Below are 24,144 nucleotides of genomic sequence, written 5' to 3'. Positions count from 1 at the left end.
AGTCGAGGTACGATAAGTCTTCAATAAAGTGTTATAATTGCCATAAATTTGGGCACTATGCTTCCGAGTGCAGAAGTGAAAAAGTAAGGATTGAAGAAATGGCCAATTATGCCGAGAACACGAGTGAAGCAAATGGTAGTGTGCTTCTGGCATATAAAGGAGAAGCTGGAAGAGATGACACGTGGTACCTCGACACCGGTGCAAGCAACCACATGTGCGGGAAGAGAAGCATGTTCGTGGAGCTCGATGAGTCGGTAAGTGGCAACGTCTCCTTTGGTGATGAATCTAAAGTCCCAGTTAAAGGAAAAGGGAAAATTTTAATTCGCTTGAAGAATGGAAATCATGAATTTATTTCCAACGTTTATTACGTGCCCAATATGAAAAATAATATCTTGAGTTTGGGACAACTCTTAGAGAAAGGTTATGATATTCACATGAGAGATTATAACCTTTCAATAAGAGATGGCAAAGATAATCTTATTGCCAATGTGCCAATGTCTAAAAATAGAATGTTCTTATTGAATATTCGAAATGACATGGCAAAATGCCTAAAAGCGTGTTACCAAGATAAGTCTTGGTTGTGGCATCTTCGGTTTGGGCACTTAAATTTTGGTGGTTTGGAGTTGCTGTCAAAGAAGGAGATGGTGAGAGGTTTACCATCCATCAAGCATCCCGATCAACTCTGCGAAGGTTGTCTACTCGGGAAGCAGTTCAGAAAGCCATTCCCAAAGGAGTCAAGCTCAAGAGCTCAAAAGCCACTGGAGTTGATTCATGCTGACGTGTGTGGGCCGATAAATCCAAGCTCCCTCGGTAAAAATAATTATTTTCTGCTCTTCATTGATGATTTTTCTAGAAAAACGTGGGTATATTTCTTGAAGCAGAAGTCAGAAGTATTTGATGCTTTCAAGAAATTCAAAGCTGCCGTCGAGAAGGAGAGCGGACGACAAATCAAGGCCATGAGGTCCGATCGAGGCGGAGAATTCACGTCAAGGGAGTTTCTAGAATTTTGCGAAGCAAATGGAATTCGGCGGCCCCTGACAGTTCCGAGATCCCCCCAACAAAATGGAGTGGCGGAAAGAAAAAATAGAACAATTATGGAGATGGCGAGAAGCATGCTAAAGACGAAGAATCTGCCTAAAGAGTTTTGGGCTGAAGCTGTGGCGTGCGCGGTGTACCTATCCAACCGATCGCCGACAAGGAGCGTGTGGGGAATGACTCCACAAGAAGCCTGGAGCGGGAGAAAGCCAGGAATTTCTCACCTAAAGGTATTTGGGAGCAAAGCCTACGTGCATGTACCAGATGAGAGAAGGAAGAAGCTCGATGACAAAAGTGAAGCATTCATCTTTATCGGGTACGACTCTAACTCCAAAGGCTATAAGTTATATAACCCAGAGACCAAGAAAACAGTGATAAGTCGAGATGTGGAGTTCGACGAAGAAGGAGTCTGGGATTTCAGCTCCAACGGTGACTTCACCTACATCCCACAGTTAGAAGAACAAAGAGCAGAAGAGCAAGTTGGAGAAGTCCAACAAGAGCCACTGACTCCACCAGCTTCACCAGTGCCAGTCACTGAAGACTCGCCACCATCTTTCTTAAATGAAAGAGCCACACCACGAGCAAGGAGTTTGGGCGAGATATATGAGGATACTGAAAGGTTAGAAGATCTTACCTTATTCTGCCTATTTGCTGACTGTGAACCTGTTAGCTTTGAAGAAGCAGCAGATAGTGAAAATTGGCGAGTCGCGATGGATGAAGAGATCAAAGCCATAAAGAAGAATGATACATGGGAGCTCGTGACACTACCAAAAGGGCACAAGGCCATCGGAGTCAAGTGGGTGTATAAAATTAAGAAGAATTCCAAGGGTGAAGTGGAAAGATATAAAGCGAGGCTCGTCGTGAAAGGATATAGTCAAAGAGCTGGAATTGATTATGATGAGGTATTTGCTCCTGTCGCTCGCTTAGAAACTATCAGACTAATACTCTCTCTTGCAGCCCAAAATAGATGGAAGATTTATCAAATGGATGTCAAATCAGCCTTCTTGAATGGGTATATAGACAAAGAAGTCTATATCAAGCAGCCAATGGGCTACGAGGTGAAAGGGCAAGAAGATAAAGTCTTGAAGTTAAAGAAGGCCCTATACGTACTAAAGCAAGCACCAAGGGCAAGGAATAGCAGGATCGATAAGTACTTGGAGGAGAATGGCTTCACCAAATGCCCTCACGAGCATGCTCTCTACATGAAAGCCAATGGAGGAGATGTCTTAATTGTGTGCTTGTATGTAGATGATTTGATTTTCACAGGAAATAACCCAAAGATGATTGAGGAGTTCAAGAAGGCCATGTCAAAGGAGTTCGAGATGACAGACATTGGGCTGATGGCGTACTACCTCGGCGTGGAAGTCAAGCAACTCGAAGATGGGATCTTCATCACACAAGAAGGATACGCCAAGGAAATCCTCAAGAAGTTCAAGATGGAGGGCTGCAAAGCAACCAACACGCCAGTGGAATGCGGGATAAAATTATCCAAGAACGATGGAGGAGAAAAGGTGGACCCGACATTGTTCAAGAGCTTGGTTGGAAGTTTACGGTACTTAACTTGCACAAGGCCGGACATTCTTTATGCGACAGGACTCGTGAGTCGCTATATGGAGAATCCAACCACTACGCATTTTAAGGCGGCAAAGAGAATTCTTCGCTACCTCAAAGGTACGCTCAACTATGGCCTATTCTACTCAAGTACTAATCAATATAAGCTTGTCGGGTATAGTGATAGCGATTGGGCTGAAGATAATGATGATCGGAAGAGTACAAGCGGTTTCGTATTTTTCATGGGAGACACTGCTTTCACCTGGATGTCGAAGAAGCAACCCATAGTCACGCTGTCAACATGTGAAGCTGAATATGTGGCTGCCACATCCAGTGTTTGTCATGCAGTTTGGCTACGAAGTTTACTGGAAGAGCTTGGATGGTCACAAAAGGAGCCAACAACTATTTGCGTGGATAATAAGTCAGCAATCGCGCTCTCAAAGAATCCGGTGTTTCATAATCGAAGTAAGCATATTGACACCCGCTTCCACTACATCAGAGAATGCATCACAAAGAAGGAAGTTCAAGTGGAATACGTGAAATCACAAGATCAAGTTGCAGACATCTTCACAAAGCCACTCAAGTACGAAGATTTTATCATGCTGAGAAGTTTGCTCGGAATGATAAATCAAGTTTAAGGGGGAGTGTTGGAATAATAAATTAAACTTGATTTAGGAAAATATATTTTGTAATAAATAATAGAAATAGAAAATATAGGAAGTAAAATTGTTGGAACAACCTAGAATCTGCTAGCTAGTGCACGTGTGAAATAGCAAAGTAAAAGTAAAAGACTAATCTAGAACCTAGTAGATTAATTTAGAAAATTGCATAGCTAGATTGTTCTAGCAAATACTTAACCGACCTATGGAGGCTATATATATATGTGTGTAGCTTTTGTATTGTTGTAGTGAATGTGAAAAAGCAAGTTAAAGCTTAAAAAATAAAGGTGTTCCCTTTTTCTTTCATTTCCACGTCCACTCACACAAGTGCACTTATTAATTAAACTTTCTCCAATCACACTTTCTCCAAATTAATTAATTCTCCCACATATATATTTTCCATATTTCCAACAAAATGTCTGGGAAATTTGAATTTCCCAAATTTTCAAAGAATTGGTTAATTTTGAAATTATGCCGGCTTCAATTTAAATTTCTGCACAGATTTTAATCTTTGCATTTGTAGATCCTTTACACGGTCTTTGAGGCAGATTCCAAATATGAAAATATTTTAATTCTATTTTGTTGTTAATAACAGAATTTAACTTTTAATGGTAAGAAATGATTAATTAATTACAAAATTTAAATTTATTTAATGAATGCTGAAATTAAATAAAAATAATAAATAATCTCTAAACACAATCCTAATCATGTGGACTACATATCTTTATTCCCTAATTTATTTTCCTTAATCTTCGTGCCCAAAACTTATGTACCATAAATAATGGGATGAAGGGAGTATATATTTATGAGTTTATGTATACTTACTTTTGTTATTTCATGATTTATTTACGCTCATAAACTCTAGAAATCTGGCTAGTCCATTTTGCCTACATGTCATTCGTTCAATTAATGCATGCACGCATTCTTCTCACAAATTTATTATTTCCTTGGTCCCATTAATTTTGCATTTCTACACATATTAAAAAAATATAATTAATATTGTTTGAAAAGTAAAAACTATATATAACTGTTCAATTTTTATATCCTTATTTATTGTTCTATATAATATTTTAATTTTCCCAGAAAGATCTAAAATTTAAGTTTGATTTTTTGCATTATTCAATTATTGGTCAAATTCATTTTTCTATAATTGTCGTTTTATCCTCACCTTTTGTCTACTTAATTAATTATGAGGGCAAACTCTGACTCTTGACATAATTAAGTTTTTCATATGCAACCATAAAAACATAACTTGTGATTTTTCACAAATGATGAATAAAATTATTTTAGTAAAAGAAAAATTTAATGCAATTTAAATTTAAAAAGTGGATTACATCTTGAGACAGCCGGAAAAGGAATAATGGAGTATCAAAAAGTGGGACGCAGAGAGTTATAGATTGAGTAATTTTGTGACACCCTATTATTCTTACATTGCGCAGAATAGAGATTCGATGATGGAAGAAGGTTATCAACCGTTTCTACCATAAACATCCTTTGATTCTCACAGAAAAATGTGTGTAAAGAAGATGCTCCAAATTGTTACGGGTGTGCTAATCTCGTAACTAATTCAGAGGCCGCATATGTTTGCAGTATATATGCAACATTTGCTACTTCTTACCCAAAGATTTGCTCAATGTTAAAGTTAATAAAAGGCCCACATATTACTACTTTGTTGAGAATATTAATATTGCTCTTTGTACTTTGCTGCCATGTCAATCTAAGTATATTTCTTTCAAGTATACATTATATATATAGTGGTTTGATCATGACCTGAATAATAAATCCAAGTGCTTGCACGAATTCCACATCTCATATTCTACTTGTCTATTTGTATTTCTGATTACACATTGTAGGCAATTAAATTTATAGCCTATTAAATCCTGCCGTGTGGAAATTACAAATTAAATATGAAATTATATATTTTATTTTATATTTTGGAATTAAATTAAATATAATTTCAAGATTAAATAAATATATAATTAATATTTGATTATGTGGATTTATTGACCAATCAGAAATTGACATGTGGAAAATCTACATAAAATATTAAATATTTTATGTAGATAAATACAAATATTGAGGAGCCAATCAAATCGTGCCACCTCAGCCCTAAAAGCCCAATATGACAGGCCAAAGCCCACAGCCCACTTCATTCTTCAACTATAAATATGAGTCATTTGTGGAGTCAAAGAATAGAGAATCAGAGGATTAAAGTAGAGAATTCATCTCAATCCATATATTTTGGATTTGTACACATTTTTGTATTTCATTTATTGAATACAATAAAATTTGTGTTTACACACATGTACAAATTTTGCTCTGTTTCCGTCGACACAGGTTTGCGCAAGAGAACTCAAACTATATATTTATGTATATACTTATTTTTTGTTATTTCATGATTTATATATATGCACATAAACTCTAGAAATCTGGCTAGTGTGTTAGCCATAGTAGATTGACCATTGCTTACATATTACTTTTTTCAATTAATGTTTGCACATATTACTCACACAAATTTATATTAATATTTTTCACGCGTATATATTTGAGGCGGCATTTTATAGTAGACGATAGCATATAGTAATAAGAAATTGTAGCCATCTGGATAAAATTATGGAAATAGTAATGTCGTGTTATTTACATTGTTAAACGAATTATATGAAAAATTTTGTGTAAGGATATTAAAATGACTATTATTTCCATTTTTTTTCCCACATGGCTACAGTTTTCTATTACTAGCTAGCTAAGTATATGTATGGGGTAGAATATATTTTGAGTAATAATGTGACCTTATTCTTGCATTCCAGCATAGAGATTCAATCATGGAGAAGAAGGTTATCAAGTGTTTCTACCATGAACATAATGTGAGCAAGGAAGAGCCTCCAAATTGTTATGGATGTGGTAATCTGGTAACTAGTTCGGAGGCGGCGCATATGTTTGCATGGTGCAACATTGTTTGAATAGTATTATCCTCCACAAGATATGTGGAGAATTACCTAGTGAAATTTGGCACCTCAAACACCCTCAACATCGTATTTCCTTATTTGATTACCACAATTACTTGGGTGTGATCTTGGTAGGGTTCTTGGGTACAGATGTGTTAAATGTAATTTTGACATCGATGTAACATGCCCAATAATAAGCATAGATTCCATATTAGAAGAGAAAAGAGAGTTACAACACCCAAGTCACCCTGCTCACCCTTTGACACTGATGAGAAAGCCCCCAATTCAATTTTGTTGGCGTTGAAGATGTGGACATGGCGAGTTTTGGATTCACAAGAGTTGTGCATCGTTGCCTCTCATTTTCCCCATAAATCTCCAATACCATCACCATAATCTTTCTCTTACCTTCACTTTTCCAGTGGAACATACACAATTGTGATGTCTGTCTCAAAAGAATAGGCAAAACATGTTGGGTGTACTTTTGTGGTGTTTGCAGATTCTTTGCGCGTATCAGGTGTGTCGAGCAAGACTCAAATTCGTAAGATCATCTTGCTCTTTGTTTTTGGATTTGGCTTGCGCTTATTTAATTGGTTGTTGTTATACTAGTATTGACATCTTATGATTATAATTTGTTATTTATGATCATTTCAGAGGCGATGATAACAGATTCACACTCTATACAAGCTCAGAGTTCACGGATATGGACTGTTGTGGGCAATCATCACAAATGGAAGGGTGCAAAATGAAGATAGATGTCAAGTGTGCGAAAACTATCAGACATTCATCTCACTCTCACCCACATAATCACAAACCACTAGTCTTGAATAGAATACCATCAGGTGGCAAAACCAAGATGTGCCATGGCTGCAGAGATTATTTAAAAGAATGCACTAGTGTATGTTGCTGCTGCAGCGACGACCATGACTTTGCGTTTCACTTGAGATGTGATATGCAGCCCAAGAGTATAAGAAAGCATGAGTGGGACACTAACCATTCATTCCCCTCGCATTTGATGCCTCTCGAGACCATCCCTCCGACTTCGTTTGTGATTTTTGTGAAGTGGATGTATCACTGTCGCCAATGCGATCTTTCTTTCCACCTCTTTTGCCTCAGGACTGCATCTGGTGGGTATAGAAACATCAAATTTGGGCGCCGATTTGCGTTGGATAGTCTTCACCCTCTCACATTCAATTGCGTCACAATCAAGAGAAGATGTAATATTTGTCGTAGACTCGTAGGAATGTGTATAACTTTTGTGGATTAGAATGTGCATCGTGCAACTATGTTGTGTGCTTAACTTGTGCCAGGAGAGAGTTCTAAAATTTAAGATGTAATTTGCAGCTGATGTATTGACACATTTATATAGGTGTTAATAGGCAAAAATGTCCACTTCCTTAAGTTTTTTTTGTAAAAATGCCCCAAGTTATCATACAAAGCATTATATGCCCTAATTATGTGAAGTACCTATTTTACCCTTTGATGTTGATGGGTGTGCTTGGTTTTTTGTGAAAGTCTTACAAATTTGACCGATTTAACAGCTATCAGTCATAAAAGTTAACGATTTGACAGCTATCAGTCAAGAGTACATATGACCGGGAGTGGCTAGATCATGTGTCCGCCCGGCCGGACACATGATTTTATCGGGCGGACACATTATTTTATTGGTTGGACACATGATCCGCCACCCAGATCATATGTTCGATCGATAAAATGATGTGTCCGCCCGGTAAAATGATGTGTCCGCCCGGGCGGACACATAATTTCACCGGACGGACACATCATTTTATCGGCCGGACACATGATCTGCCACCAAAATTATGTGTCCGACCGATAAAATAATGTGTCCACCCAGTGAAATTATGTGTCCGTCCGGGCGGACACATGATCTAGCCACCCATCGTTCATATGTATTCTTGACTGATAGCTGTCAAATCATTGACTTTTATGATTGATAGCTGTCAAATCGGTCAAATGTGTAAGATTTTCACAGAAAACCAAGCAAACCCATCAAATCAAAGGGTATATAAAGAATAGGGCATAGAATACTTTGTATAATAAAAGATGACATTTTTACAAAAAAAGATAAGGAAGTGGACATTTTAAATTTTTACTCAAAGCTGGCTAGTCAACAGTTGTAATAATGCAAATATGGAAAATCCTACACAGTGACAACCACTACAACATAAACTGCGATCACCGACGAATTTTTCCGTCGGTAAAATAAGATTCCGACGGAGTACCGACGTCGACGGCTCGACGTTAAAAGACGCGTCGGTAAACAGTACACCGACGGATAAAATAGTCCGTCGTCTATTACCGACGGATCGACGACCGAAGGTCCGTCGCCGAAGTCAAAGTCGCCGACGACTGTATCGTCCAGATTCCGACGGATTACCGACGGACTAATCCGTCGGTAATAATCGCCGGAGCCGCCGTCCGTTCGCCGAAAAATTACCGACGGTATATCCGTCGGTATACTTTTTAAATAAAATGAAATTATTCAGATTTTGGTTTCACCTGTTATCGACAATTTGCACATATTTTCGAAATCAATCTATTTAACAACAATGATAATTTAAATCAAACTAAAGTCTATTGATAACACACATCCAAGTCAATCCTAATAAGTTTTCAAACATTCAAATGCAATCCTAATAAGTTTTCACATACTACAATCCCAATAAGTTTTCACACACATCCAAGTCTAACATACTACATATCCAAAATAGTAATACACATCAAAGTCAAAGAGGCGGAGGTGGTGGGGGGGGGGCAATCCTTCTTTTTGGCCTTTATATTAAAAATGATTGAAATTTATATTAAGTATAAATATGTGCAAACTATTAAAAACATTTAAATGAAAAATTAAAAAGTTACTTACAATCTCATCGGCAATCTGGAGAGTAGATTTGGAGCCTCCTTTATGCTTCACTTGTCCTGTTCCTGGACCTTCAGGCTCAGACATTCTGCACTTTTTGGCCGTTTCTGATTTCTGAACCACAGCCTCACTCCTCCAGTAACTCAACCAATCAGGCCACTCACACTCATGAATAAATGGTGGCCTTCCCTTCTTCGGATCATCCTTTGCCATCTTGATATCATATACAAAATCTTTATACCTACGAGCCGCGGTCTTCATAAAATCCAACTTCACTGCCTGTTCGATACTATCATCCCACATGAAGTGCTTCTGCATTATTTGAAATAAAAAATGAGTAATATAAATATACTCCACTAACTAGTATCAATCTAAAGAATTCATCAAAATCAAAGCTAAATTAGACTTCACTAAATAAGAAGGGACGTGAATAATATACATTGAATTCCATAAAATATAAATTCCAGTATAATAATAATAATAATAGAATCCAATACCAAGACAAATTCAACTACATGAGCTCGTATGAAGAAGCCTGCTGAAGCATTTTTCTGTTGGTTTTAAAAAAAAATTGAGCTAAGAAAAACCAGTTTATCTGAAAAAACAATGGAGCAGGCTGCTGGATTATCCACTAAATTTTGGACATTTTCAGTATTTACAGCTTAACTTTTGACGTTCTTCTTCTTGAACTTACAAAGACAAATTGAAGATTAGGCAGCGGAAACACCTGAATAAGGATAACAAGATCGAAGCAGGCAGCAGGGAGCGAGAAATCAACGGGAAGAAATGGCGTCCTGCTTTTCAGTGGGTTCAAGTCTTGTGAAAATCCCTACAGATCTAAAATTGCCTTACATTAATATCTCGAATTATGAGATTTAAATGCGGAAAAGAGTAAATTGTGAAACGGACCAGATTTCTACGACTGAGGAAGCAACCGGAGCCGGCGTAGGTGCAACCGGTGGGAGCGGGGAAAGCACAGGCGGAGGCGGAGAAGCTGGACGAGGTTCGGCCGGCGGCGGGGTTGCGGGTTGCAGTCGGCGGCGGTGAAGCTGGAGCAGGTTCGGCCGGCGGAGGGGTTGCAGGCGGCGGCGTGCTCACCGGCAGAGGAGCGGTGACGGGCGGCGGTGCTGTAGAGGCGATTTGGGGATTTTGGAGGAATTCGCAATTAGGGCTGAGATGAGAACTAAAGCAAAACAAGCGACGCGACTGGGGTTATTTAAAACCAATACCGACGGATAGTATCCGTTGGTATTCCGTCGTGCACATTAAAATTAAATAATAATCTAAAAAATAAAACAATACCGATGGAATTGTCCGTCGGTAATATCTTCCGCCGGTATTCCGTCGGTATATCCGTCGGAAAAAAGCACCGAAAAATACGCCGCCATTCCGTCGGTGATCCGTCGGTGAATACCGATGGAATAAAGGCCCGTCGGCTTATCCGTCGGTGTTCGGCAGGTTTTTTTGTAGTGAACGGACCTCATAATTCAGCCTAAGAAAATCAAGCCTCGAATTATATAAATTATAAATGGTATTGGGACATCGCAAAGTTCCACTCTATCTTGGTAAACAATGGATTAGTTTTACTATCTTTATTTATCTAGACTAGTTATCAAAAGTAAACATCCCTACAAGGATACTTTTACCTTTCTCAAACTTAAATTATAGAATGTAAATGCCTATCCTCTTAACAAGAATAAAGAGAAGGTTGAGCTGTTGCCTGACAAATTCTTCATCTACTATAGACTTGTTATTCAACTTGAAGTTGAAGGCCTTCATTGCAGAGTTCTTCTTGCTCATCCTTTATTCTTTGAGCTGATTCCACCACTGAGACACTACAATAGTCCAAAGAAATTGATTCAAGTGTTGGTATGTCTCCTATGCTCAATGGAATCTCCCTCAACCTTGGTAGAAAGCGAAGAACAAGGTGCTCAAGGAGTGGAAAGTGGGTGTTGTCCGTCATCCAGAACTCTAGATCAACACTTTCAATAAGCAAGAACTTGAGATTTGAGAATTGACCTTCAAATGCTTCCCACTCACACCCACTGAAGGAATCCTCTTTCAATTGGAGAACCTGAAGATGGGGCAACGAACCTATCTTTTTCGTCATGTCTTCCCAAGGGAGCTTGGTATGATATAGTTTCAACTTCTTGAGGGAGTACGGGAAGCTGACTTCTCGCACCAAATGGGCATGTAGTCCATAACAGTGAAGGCGAAGAGTTTCAAGTTTGTCGAGACAACAAAGATTGTTGAGATGGTAATCACCTTCTTCTCTTGAGGTGTCTTCATAATATAACTTTAATGTTTTGATATTGGGGATTCTTTGAAGAACCCCCTCACCAAACTTGAGATTGCTCACTACAAAAAGTGTTTGTAGGTTTTCCAACACCAAGGCTTCATCTCTGAGAGGATCGGGGAAACAATATGCACCATCAAGTGTGCCTTGTGTCATGACATGCCTAAGTTGAGGCATCTTCCAAATCTCGAAAACAAAATCAATACATATGTTACATAAATATATTGTCTGCAAATTCCAGAGAAAAGAGAGCCGAAGAAGGAATTCTGGGTAATGGATGGTTATCATCATCTACACAGAGGAAACGCAAGTTAACTAATCTTACCGATAATCTCCTCATAATATTCACCACTTTCTTCCTCAAAGTATTGAACAAACAGAGATACCCTCAACAAACTACAATTTGATGTTGAAGTCTTCGGAAATGTTCCCATCAAAGAACGTACAAGTGATGCAGATTCTAGAGATTAAATGAGTGGAGTTGGAAATTCGGATAACCGGCATACAATACGGCGTTGAGAATCTATGCTGTGTGGAATGCTCTGGCTTTCCACCACATATAAAAACTTCGATTTTCGAGCCTCTCTCAAGCATAAGTCCCTCGAGTGATCATGGATTTTGCATGATTTTACTCTTCCATGATGGTTGCGTTCCTCAACTAAAACAAGATTTCTGTCAACAAGTTCTTCTAAACACTCTTCTGCTGCCTCTTCCAAACTTTTCCCATCAATTGGTTTTACAAATCCCTCAGCAACCCACATTAGCATGATTAAAGACACTGGAATGACAACGTCTTCACCAAAAATTCCACCCATATAGAGATAACATGGTTTTATATAAACCGGCAAATTAATATAACTCATGTATAATATTTGCAAGCAAGTCTCACTGTCCTCCATATTCACAACTGAACTCAAGTTTCCTTCAATAGATTCCCAGTTCTCTAGTGTTTGTTCAGACTTTGATAAGAGTCCCCCGATCACTACAAGTGACAATGGAAGTCCTTTGCAACCTCTCACAATCTTCCTTCCAATGTCCTCCAACTCAAGTGGGCAAATTTCTTCCCCAAACACAGTTTTGGAAAATAAGTTCCAACTTGTTGCCTCATCCAAGAATTTCATATCAAGACCATTGGAGTAGTTAAACATAGAAGCCAAGTTTGATAGCCTTGTGGTTACTACTACTCTACTCCCATTTTCATTATCAGGGAAGAACCTCCTAACTTGATCCCATGCTTCAATATCCCACATATCATCCATCACTATAAAATACCTCCTACCTATTAAATATTTGGACAATTGTTCGCCTAATTCATGTTCATTCAAATCGCCTATGTTCCCCTTGCCTACTCCATCAAGAACTTGTCTAAGAATTTCTTGTGCATTATAATGTTGAGAAATTGTAGACCATGAACAAGCATCAAAATGTTCTTTGACAAGTGGATGTACATAGATATTTCGAGCAAGAGTGGTTTTACCTATGCCACCCATTCCAACAATGGGCATGATTTGGCGAGCAGGTTCTCCTCCAGTGATCCTATCCAGCATTTGATACAAGACATCATCAAAACCAACCATGGCAATCTTCTGAGCAGTGGGCGTAGATCTAAACGAGGCAGATTTTGTGATGCGTAGTTGATCTTGGACTCCAGTCTTGTCTTTGATCTCCACCAACTCCATCTTGATCAAATCCATTTCTTCTATTACCCTTTGTAGACCTGTTGGAAACAAACGACTTAGTTAAAAATGTCCGGGAGAGATATCTATAGAAGTTTATGAAAGATATTTTATGGACTAGATTAAGATATATTTGATATATTCTAATAGCCTAATTAATTAGTAAATAGTTGGACTATTGGATTAATTAATTGAAGACAAAAGAAAAGCCCAGCCTGTTTAACCTAGGGTTACAGACGTGTGTTATTCTTATAAGAATATGATGTGTTATTACTATAAGAATATGAATATATTTCTTTTGTACACGTGAGATACCTTAAAACACAAGAGAGTAAACACTTAGAGCACTATAGAATTCAATTGAAGATTTCCTAGCTTTCGAAGATTGAATTGTGCATCGGAAATTGTTAGAGCACTATTCCTGCATCGAATCTGCAATATACGTGGATACCATAGTAGTGGATTCAACTGCAGGAATCGCTAGAAGAATTGCTACAAGATTGTTTGCTACACAACAAGCAAGTTATTCTAAGTGTTGTTGTGTGTTTGTAATCTCTACACATGAATCAATTGTAAATCTAGATCTTTTCCTTGATTGTATTTTTCACTGCCTATCATTAAATGATGTCAAGGATTTCCAACAGTTTAGAGATTAACTGAATAACTTAGTTCTTGTTTGTAAATTGCTCTAATTCAACAAGACCTTGATAGAATTCAATGAAACTGATTTTTTCGGCAGCATTTGTGGATCGAGCAAGAATTTGATCCACAATATAGGACTCGATCAAATCTTCAGCCGCGTAAGCTACATCTGCAATACGACTCACCCAGATATCTTCTTCTTCGGTGTAGCCAATTTGGGAAGAATAGGCTCCAAGAAAATATTGGAGGAAAGTAATTAGTTGGGTGAGAGATTCAACTTGTTTTTGGTCGAGTGAAATAGGAGGGCAATGATGACTTTTAATCTATCTATCTATTACTCATTCCGTCCACTAATTTATGGCCTACTTGTCTTTTTGGTCCGTCTACCAATTTATGTCCTATCTATTTTGTGTAAGTTTATATTCATATTTTAATCAAAATTATGGGTCCCTTTAATAAATTGTGGCATAATTGCATTGACTTTAATAAATTGTGGGTCCCTTTCTCCACTCAATTAATAAAAATACATTTTTTCTTAAAACCTGTGTTTTGCCTCCTAGGCCATAAATTAGTGGACGGAGGGAGTATTAAATAGGATACATGTTGAAGCTACCACAACAATTCTCACTCTTACGTGGCATCCTCATATCCTCCCATTCTCATTTTTCTAAATTCTACATTTTATTCATTCTTTATTTTATTCCTATTTTTAATGATAGTTGTCTTACCATAACTTCCATCCTAATGCAAGCACCTTGCATTTAAAACATAATTAACGACAAGTTTGATCAAACCATTTTTATATCTTTATTCCATTCTTTTTATTTCTTCTTAATTATACATTTTACATTTTTTTTTCATTTTTAATTTCATATTACATATTATATTTATAACGTGAATAATAATAATCTTAATTATTCTTAATAATCATTTAAAAATGATGAATTTTATGTTTGATGTTTAGGCTGTAGAGAAGTACCCCTTATACTAATGATGAATTTTTACTTGATATTTTGTGTTGAACTTCAAATCTTCTTTATAACAGGAAAATGATTTAGCCTTTGTGGCATATCTAAAATCTCACCATTTTGAAAATTCTCTATTCTCCTTCATTTTCATTTTTCACAAAAAACATCTCTTATCCCACATTGATTTTTAATCAAACATCTCAATTGATTTTTAATTTGGTCAATTAACTTTTAGTTGGCAAAATAAATGGTTAAATTTTTATTAAAAAAATTAATTTAAATTATCTAATATTATTTTGAAAATAATTATTTTATTGAATATGATAGTCTATATATTAAAATAATAAAATAATAAATTAATAAATTAAATTTTTTTGATGTTATTTATATTTTATTAATTCTATAAATCAACATTTGACTTTACAATATTTTAGCAAATGTAAAATTTATATAAAAATATATTTATAAAAATAAAATGATGCAATTTGAACCATATATTTAATTTTATGACACTTTTTTATTAATTTTTAGCAAATGTAAAATCTATATAAAAATAAGTCTTGCGATTTTTTTTAGTATATAGTATATACATAGTATATTAATTTAAATAAATTAAATCAATTGAGATGATGACTATTATTCTATAAAATTAAACTACAAAAATCTGTTTGTGGTATTTTATAGTTCGATCATTTTGAAAACTCTCTATTCTCCTTTATTCTCATTATTCTTTTTGCAAGTCACATGTCTTATCCCACATTGATTTTTAATCAAACTTCATCTTGACTAAAGTCTATATTGTTTAGTATCTCATCCTTTATATATTTGCAGTGCCAATTTAATTTGGTCAATTAACTTTTAGTTGGCCAAATAAATAGTTATATTCTTAATATTAAAAATTAATTTAATTTATCTAATATCTTTATAATAGGAAAATGGTTTAGTCTATGTGGCATATATATCTAAAATCTCACCATTTTGAAAATTCTCTATTCTGCTCCATTTTCATTTTTTTCACAAGAAACATCTCTTATCCCACATTGATTTTTAATCAAACCCCATCTTGATTAATGGCTAGATAAATACTTGTGTAGTAGTATTTCGTCATTTATATATTTTCATCATCAATTTAGTTTGGTCAATTAACTTTTAGTTGGCCAATAAATAATTATATTTAGGGTAAAGTACCAAATACCCCCAAAGTTGGCGTCCCTATCGCGTACAACCCCCCATAGTCAGGGTAAGCGCTGTTTACTACCCTAACGTGGCAAAATCGTAGCAATTAACCCCCCGCCACTTAACGGACGTTAACACCGTTAGATTAAATATTTTTTTTATTTTTAATTAAGGTGAGCCAACTCTTTCTCTCTCTGAGTTGTCGATAAGTAAACAGCGCTTACCCTGACTATGGGGGGCTATACGCGATAGGGACGCCAACGTTGGGGGGGGGGGCGTATTTGGTACTTTACCCTTATATTTTAAAAAAAATCAAATAATTTAGTTTTGTTATTTCTTAAAAAATCAAATCAACCAACAACAATACGAATTAATTATTATTGATTTTTGCAAAACTAAATATGTTACTTGGTTTAACTGGATTAACCAATAATCGGATTTAAAAATTTAATTATTTGATGTAGGTTCAAGGAAAATTCAGTTTAGTGTAAATGTGAAAACTCTAAATTTTAATTATCTAATTCAATTTTAAAAAATGACGAATTTACCACATTACTAACATTGAGAAAGCTGAAAATTCTAATTATCTGCATAAGATGATTTTCTAAATACTAATATTTATATAAATAAATTAAAATATAGCAAAATTTGGCTTAATATATTTAAATCTAATTCATCTTGATATGTTTGCATAAGTTTTTTTATTTATTCAACTTGGAAAAATTATCTTTTGTATTAAATTAATGACAATACATATTGACCAATTGATTTATTAGCTTTCCGCTATGTATATATATTTTTTATAGCTCTAGACGAGATTATTCTCAAAATTCATTTTTAATCTTTCAAACTCCAGACGAGATAATGATAAAAAATCAGAGGCGGTCTATCAAGCTTCATACGAGATGTACTCAAAACTCAATTTTCGTTCCAAACAATATGATGCTCATAAGTCAGAAGTGGTTTGCCAAACTCCAAATGAGATAATGCTTATAACTAAATTCCGATCCTTTAAGTTTCGAATGAGATAATGCTTACCATGCATCGACGGTCTTTCAAGCTCCAAAAAGAGTGGTGCTTAGAACTCAGCCCTGATCTATCAAACTATAAACAAGATGATGCTTACAAGTCAGTTATAGTCTTTCAAGCTCCACACGAGATGATGCTCACAAGCCAGTTATGGTCTTATGAGTATTTTAGCTCCAAACAATGTGATCCAAACAAAATGATGCTTATAACTTAATTTCGGTCTTGAAACTTCAAATGACATAATGTTTAGCATTCATTTGTGGTTTTTCAAGCTCGAAATGTGTGATGCTTATAATTCAACTCTGATCTATAAAATTATAGAAGAGATGACGCTCACAAGTCAGTTATGATCTTTCAAGCTCCACACGAAATGATGCTCACAAGTCAGTTATGGTCTTACGAGCTCCGAATGAGATGTTGCTCACAAATCATGTTTTATCTTTAAGTTAAAAATGAGATGATGCTCATAAGCCAAATCTCATATAACAAACTTCAGATAAGATTAGAAGTTCGACATACAAAAGTCAAATGTTATATTTCAAACTACTGACAAGATGATGTTCAAAAGTCTTGTAAGGTATAGATGAGATAATGTTCATATATAAGATGTGGTCTTAAATTTTGTCTATCAATTTATAAAAATTATACTTCATTAAAATTAGTAAATCTTTCCTATATACGATTAACAAAAAAATAAAATGTGTCAATCCTTCATCACATCCTATGTCAAATACACCTAAATCTTTTTCTTTTTATTTTTCTAAAATCTCCAATCTCACATCAACTTTTTATAAAATTTCATCAAATAAAAATTTATATAAAAAGATAATTTACTTTAACTCTCAACAAAAATTAATATATAACTGACAAAAATTATTGAGATTATTATAGCTTGAACTGTACCAATAATTTATTTTAATAAAATAAAATTAAAAATTAAAAATAATTTATGAAATTATTAATAAAATTAAAATTAAAAATAATTTATATAAAAATAATTTCATATGCTATAATGAAAAATAATATATAATAATAATTATAATATAAAGTGATTTCCGTCGAATTTGAACGGATTATACACTAGTTATTTGCATTACAGAGACTAGAGCTCCATAGGCAGCCATTTCCGACTCTTTTTTTTCCTCAAAACAAAGCACCAGATTTTTCTCACTCAAATGACAAAGGTTTTTCAGGGTGAAGAAGACTTATCATCAATTTATGCGTGTGGCCCCTTTTTGAGTTAGCTGTTTTCCACATTGATTCGTGGAAATTGCAATGAATTATGGCCACACAAATAGCTGGTTGAGACAAAGATGATAATATAATATCGTAACCACGTAGAGCATCCATCCACACCCAATAGCTCCTTTAAGATTCTTAAAGATTCTTTCCACCTTTTTTGCCTCAGGACTGCATCTGGTTGGTATAGAAACATCAAATTTGGGCGGCTATTTGTGTTGGATGGGCTTCACCCTAATCACCCTCTCACATTTAATTGCGTCACTATCAAGAAAAGATGCGACATTTGTCACTGTGAAGCGTATAAGTATTGTGGATTGGAATGTGCATCGTGAGGTCTCAGACTCTGAAATGAATATTGAATATAATCTTACTCTTTTTAGTTCTGTTAAACATTATTATAAAAAATATATAATTAATATCTAAAAAAAAAATTAAAAAATGAAATAAATTTAATATAAAAAGGAATTAAAGAGAAAAAAATTCATATGTTCAACATTATTAAAATAGATTTTATTGAAAAAGGAAAAAGGAAAAAACGAACCTAAAACCCCTGAGAGCACAAGAGAGCAAACTTAGGGCCGAGCCTCATTAAAACCCTTTTAAGACAAACCCGGGAGGGAAAATTCTTAAAACGGAAAAAGAGTACTCGTCTAAACAACTGTGAGGAAGCGGAAAAGAGACGACTTCAGAGACTCCGGCCTAACCATCATCCCTAAGTCGCTCGGCCTCCAGACACAGAAACAAGCAACAAAGCAAAAACCACAAGAACCAATAAAACTCAAAAAAGAAAGTACAAAACTGAGTAAACGGCAACGTAACGTAGAAAGTCTTCGAAAGAACAAGGAAAACGGAGAAGAAACTCCAAGAATCAGAACGTCGACGACAAAAGCAGCTGATTCCCAAGAGAAACTCGACGCGAGATGGCTCCGCCAGCCCACCGCGGAGATCCAACGAGGTCCGACCAGCAACGCCCCAGCGCCGAGCTCACCCGGACACTGAAAGAGCGTTGCCGACACCCACCCAGCACGATTCCCCCAACACCAGCAGACCAACTGCACCACCATCAGCTGAATCCACGAGAAGCCGACCCCGAGCACATTCAAGGAGCGCACAAAATCGGTGAAAACGATAACCAGGTAGAACCAAGCTACCTGCTGCCACTCAAAAAAGCTGCCCAACAGGAGTTTGTAAAAATGCCATAACCAAGAAAACCCATTAGCGAGCAACCGCCAACGAGCCCAACGTAAGCCAATGAAAAACCAAAAGAACGGAGATAAAACTCCAAGACTCAGCGTGTCGATGACGAGATCAACTGAGTCCCAAAGAAACTCAACGCGAGACAGCTCCGGGAGCCAACCGCGAGGATCCAATGAGGTCCGACCGGCAATGCTCCAGCGCCGAGCGCACCCGGGCACTGAGAGAGCGCCGTCGGCACCCCAGCCCAAACCAAACTCCCCCCAACTCCAGCCAACCAGCTGCACAGCCACCAACAGAAAAACACCACCCAACCGAGAAAACTGCACAAAGACCTGCTGCCACCAAAACGCCCGACAGGTGTTTGTGAAAATGCTAGAACCAAACCAACTCCAGAAACCCTCTTCCAGAAAACGGATATCCCAACCCCACCTCCAAACCACGCCCCAGCCAGCTTTACACAACAGAAGGCAGTCCGCAAAGCACCACAACCGAACATGAGACCAACTCAAACCACTCCCCGCCTCCAAACAACTATCCCAGAACAGTACGCACATGACTGTGAGTCGACATGTCTCTGGTCACCGCCAAATTAATTTCATTGATAGCGAACGGCCACCAGCCTTCCGTACGATCGTTGTGAGCCATAATGTCAGCAGGTTGATTTCCTTCCCGGTAAATATGAGTAATAATAAGCTGGAAATCTTGTAAAATCCGCAAGGTATTCTTCCAAAGATTCATAAAACGCCAAGGAACATCAGAAGAGCGAGAATCCAGGAGCCTCACCACATACATAGAATCGGACTCAATCCATAACCTCAGCCAATTCCTATCATGAGCCAAATTGATAGCGGTGATAATCGCCAAAAGCTCCGCTTCAAAAGCGAAACCTACACCACCTTTGATATGAAAACAGCCACGAACCATCGCCCAATTATCTCTAAAGACACCTCCTGCAGCAATGACACCCGGCGCTCCCATAGCCGAACCATCCGTGTTGACTTTCATCCAATTATGAGTCGGAGGCCACCAATACACCTCAATCATACGAGGAGGCGGTTTCACTCTCTGCTGAATCCCCAGCCTCCTAGTAGTCAGATAGTCCGACCAAGAACTGTCAGTTGAACCAGTGTGATGAAAGTTTATCTCAATCTCCTTAAAGAACGACTTAACGAAAATCAGCACACGTTGAGCATCAAAGTTCATATTGTCGAAAATTTTAGAATTCCGAGAATCCCAAATTTTCCAAATCAAAGAAATAACTCCAGCCTTCCAGTACGTAAGCAGCTGAGAACTGAAGGTAGTCGACCAAGCCATCACCAGGAAAGAGTGAATGTCCAAGCAATCAAGAAAATCCTCTTTATCAAACCAAACCAGGAATTCCCTCCAAATCAACTTCACCTTAGGACAGTTCCAAAAAATATGCGAGATAGACTCAGCGCTGTCCAAGCAAAGATAACAACAATTAGGAGCAACCAGCCCTTGTCTAATAAGGATATCCATCGTGGGGAGCCTTCCATGAATCACCCTCCAGCAGAGAATAGAACGTCGCATCGGGATGTAAGAATCCCAGATCCATTTTCCCCAGTGCACCTCAGGGAAACGGTGGCAACGGTTAGAGAAAGCTAAGGAAGCAGAGACCTCACCTTTAATGGAGTGTTTCCAAAACCTGGCGTCATCATCCCCATTCATAGGGAGGAGCAAAATATCAGCAACAACATCAGGAAAGCGATTCACAAAGGCCGCAGAAAAGTGCCAGACACCGTCAAAGAAGTAATCATTAACCGGAAAGTTCAGAAAATCATGCATGAAAGCCGGGATATGCAGTTTGTCAATCAACTTATAACCAAGCCAGTCGTCTTTCCAGAAGTAAGTGTAATTACCTCGACCAACACACGAATAAGAATCATCCACCAGATGATTCACCTCTTCCTTTACACCCAGCCAAACAGAAGAGTTGGCAATGCTATTCTTCGCATACCCATAGATCGTAAGGTAACGAGATCGCATAATCTTATGGGCCCAATCTACCCCTTTAATCATCTTCCAAGCAAGTTTCATGAGATACGATTGATTCATCAAAGTGAACGAGCGAACCCCCAGACCACCCTCTTCCCTAGGTGAGCAGGTTCGGCCCCAACTGACCGGGCAGCTCGGACGTTGCTCCGTATTACCAGTCCACACAAAATTCCTACACTTCCTATCCAAGGAATGAAGAAGAGATTTGGGCCACTTGTAGATCATCATAGAATGAACCATCGAACTTTGAATCACCGATTTAACAAGACAAAGTCGGCCGGCAATGGAGAGTTGAATTCCTTTCCATCTAGCAAACTTCTGAACAATCCGATCAAAGATGGGCATAAAATAAGAAGCTCGAGGACGACCAACAAAAATAGGGACCCCCAAGTAAGTCATCGGGAGATTGCCAACCGAAAAGCCAAGAGCACGATGAATCTGACGTCTCCTGTCAGTGGGGACACGACGGGCGAAGAAGAGGTTAGACTTTTCCTGATTGCAGCTCTGCCCGGAGAGACTCCCGTAGTAATAGAAAATTTCCTGAATTTTCCTCGCGTTACGAACAGTTGCACGACAGAATAAGAGAACATCGTCCGCGTAAAAGAGATGAGTCGGGAAGAGAGTCGACCGACTAAAACTCATAGGTTTTAGGTGTCCCGACTCCACACAGCTGTTGATTAAAAATCCTAGCACATCTTCGGCAATCCCAAATAAAATAGGAGATAACGGATCTCCTTGTCTAACACCCCTGGAGCAAGGAAAATAACCCGTGAGACGGCCGTTGTAAAGAATAGAGAGTCTAGCAGAAGTAAAAATGATCGACACCCAATTAATAAAGGTCTCATGATAGCCATTAGCTCTAAGCACTTGAAAAACGAAGTCCCAGCGAATAGTGTCAAAAGCTTTCCGGATGTCAATTTTACAAGCCATGTTGATGCCATTGTTTGTGCGCTCCATGCAATTCAAACCCTCTGAACCGAGCATAATACAGTCATGGATATTTCTGCCTTTTATAAAGCCAAATTGATTCGGCAAGACATGCGAAGCCGCGACCGAGCTAAGGCGGGATGCCAAAATCTTTGAAATGATTTTGAAGAAAAAATTCGAAAGAACGATAGGCCGAAGATCCCCCACAACCGAAACAGTCTCCTTTTTTGGGATAAGAATCATAGTGCTGGCATTGCACCCACTAGGCAGATAAGAATGAGTGAAAAAACGCTGAACGGCTTGAGTAATATCCAACTTAATGATCTGCCAACACCTATGGAAAAACAATCCAGAAAAACCATCAGGCCCGGGGGCGCTATTCGCGTCCATGTCAAAGATAGCTGCAGCAATTTCTCCTTCATCCGGAGTCGCAATGAGAAGCAGATTTTGGTTCTCGGAAATACACGGCTGTATCAAAGCGTCAATTTCAAACTGCTCAGCCGCCGGGCTGCCATCATCAGAGAAAAGGGACGAAAAATGGTTGACAATATGCTGCTCAATAACATTCTGGTTGTATTCATCGGCTCCGTTAATATTCAATCTAGCAATGGAAACACTACGTTTTCTAAACTTGGCAAGTCTATGGAAGAACGCCGTATTTCTATCCCCATCCACGAGCCAGGAAGCCCGACTTTTCTGCTGTAACAGGTTACTTTTCCTGGCAAGCGCGACGTTGATCTCCGCTTGAATCCTGATTTCTTCCTCAAATAAATCCTCAGTGTACCCCATATCAGAGATTCTAGACTGCACATTCTTCAGCAGCTGCTGCCCATCTGCTAAAGCTCGGTCAAAATTACCAAAGACCTCCTTGTTCCAAACCCGCAGCTCGACACGAAGCCGTTTCAGCTTTTGCATGACACGAATGATAGGACAGGGAGAGTCGATCGGGGCCGACCACGAGGTCTTGATCATTCCCATGAAAGAAGGGTGAAGAATCCACATATTGAGAAAACGAAACCGTCTTCTCTCGGAAGGCGTGAAGTTCTTACATTGCAAAACCAAGGGAGAATGATCGGAAGTGAGGCGCGGGAGAATGGAAGTGACTATGGAATCCCATAAAGACGCGAAACCTTGAGCAAATAAGGCTCTATCAAGCACCGATTCAACATGGTGAGGTAAAAATCTGCGTCCCGACCAAGTGAAACGCAAACCTTCCGTTGGAGATTCAATGAGCTGAGACTCATTAATAAAGTTACAGAAGTCCGAGCACGATCCGCGGTGTGGCAGAACAGTACTGATACGTTCATGGGCCCCTTTGATGGCATTGAAATCCCCAATGACGATAGTGTTAGCAGTGATAAGACGGAGAATATCGGCCCAGAGATCACGGCGTGGAATTTGTTCATTGGAGCCATGAACAATTCCAATTCTAAAATGAAGAGAGTTCCAAAAACAGTCAACCACCACAATCTGATCAGAAGAAAAAACCACCGTGGAAATCACAGACGGATGAGAAAGAACCCAGATATTAGAACATCTCGGAGCTCTACAATTTTGATGAACAGGAATGAGATTTAAAGAATTCCAAAAGGAATGACGAACTTTGTGAAAAGCAGTTTTAGGCTCGATCAAGCCTAAAATAATGGGGGAGAAAGAACTGCAATGTTCTGTAAGCAAACGCTTGGATTCATCCGTCATCCCGCGGATGTTCCATGCAATGACATTCATGTAGAATGTTGTGAGTGAGCGGAAGAAGCTTCGCTTCTTTCCACTTCGGAAGCCCAACTTTCCTTAGCCACGTTATCCATAGCCACAATGCTAGCTCTTGAGCTGTTTTCAATAACAAAATCATGTGCTTTGTACCCCGTATCAGTTGAGTGCCGCAGACGGCTCTTGATGCTATCACG

At 38.0% G+C, this 24,144-nt stretch overlaps 3 protein-coding genes across 3 annotated transcripts; 1 reads left to right on the top strand and 2 right to left on the bottom strand.

The window, feature by feature from the left end:
- Positions 1-2,081: 2,081 nt before the first annotated feature.
- Positions 2,082-3,224, top strand: LOC131009593 (uncharacterized mitochondrial protein AtMg00810-like). Its single transcript, XM_057937011.1, has 2 exons — positions 2,082-2,267; positions 2,316-3,224. The coding sequence occupies exons 1-2, from the start codon at positions 2,082-2,084 to the stop codon at positions 3,222-3,224; spliced, it is 1,095 nt and encodes a 364-aa protein (XP_057792994.1).
- Positions 3,225-11,831: 8,607 nt separating this feature from the next.
- On the bottom strand, positions 11,832-13,058 carry LOC131009586 (putative late blight resistance protein homolog R1B-17). The gene has a single exon (XM_057937003.1). It carries the CDS (start codon positions 13,056-13,058, stop codon positions 11,832-11,834), a length of 1,227 nt encoding a protein of 408 aa, XP_057792986.1.
- Positions 13,059-18,747: 5,689 nt separating this feature from the next.
- Positions 18,748-23,935, bottom strand: LOC131009580 (uncharacterized). Its single transcript, XM_057936997.1, has 3 exons — positions 19,847-23,935; positions 19,674-19,745; positions 18,748-19,572 (listed from the first exon to the last, which is right to left on the bottom strand). The coding sequence occupies exons 1-3, from the start codon at positions 23,933-23,935 to the stop codon at positions 18,748-18,750; spliced, it is 4,986 nt and encodes a 1,661-aa protein (XP_057792980.1).
- Between the last annotated feature and the right edge of the window lie 209 nt (positions 23,936-24,144).

This window comes from Salvia miltiorrhiza, chromosome 1 (assembly GCF_028751815.1).
Source record: "Salvia miltiorrhiza cultivar Shanhuang (shh) chromosome 1, IMPLAD_Smil_shh, whole genome shotgun sequence".
Lineage (NCBI taxonomy): Eukaryota > Viridiplantae > Streptophyta > Magnoliopsida > Lamiales > Lamiaceae > Salvia > Salvia miltiorrhiza.
Note: the sequence above shows the minus strand (reverse complement) of the source record. Positions and strands in the feature narration are given on the sequence as shown.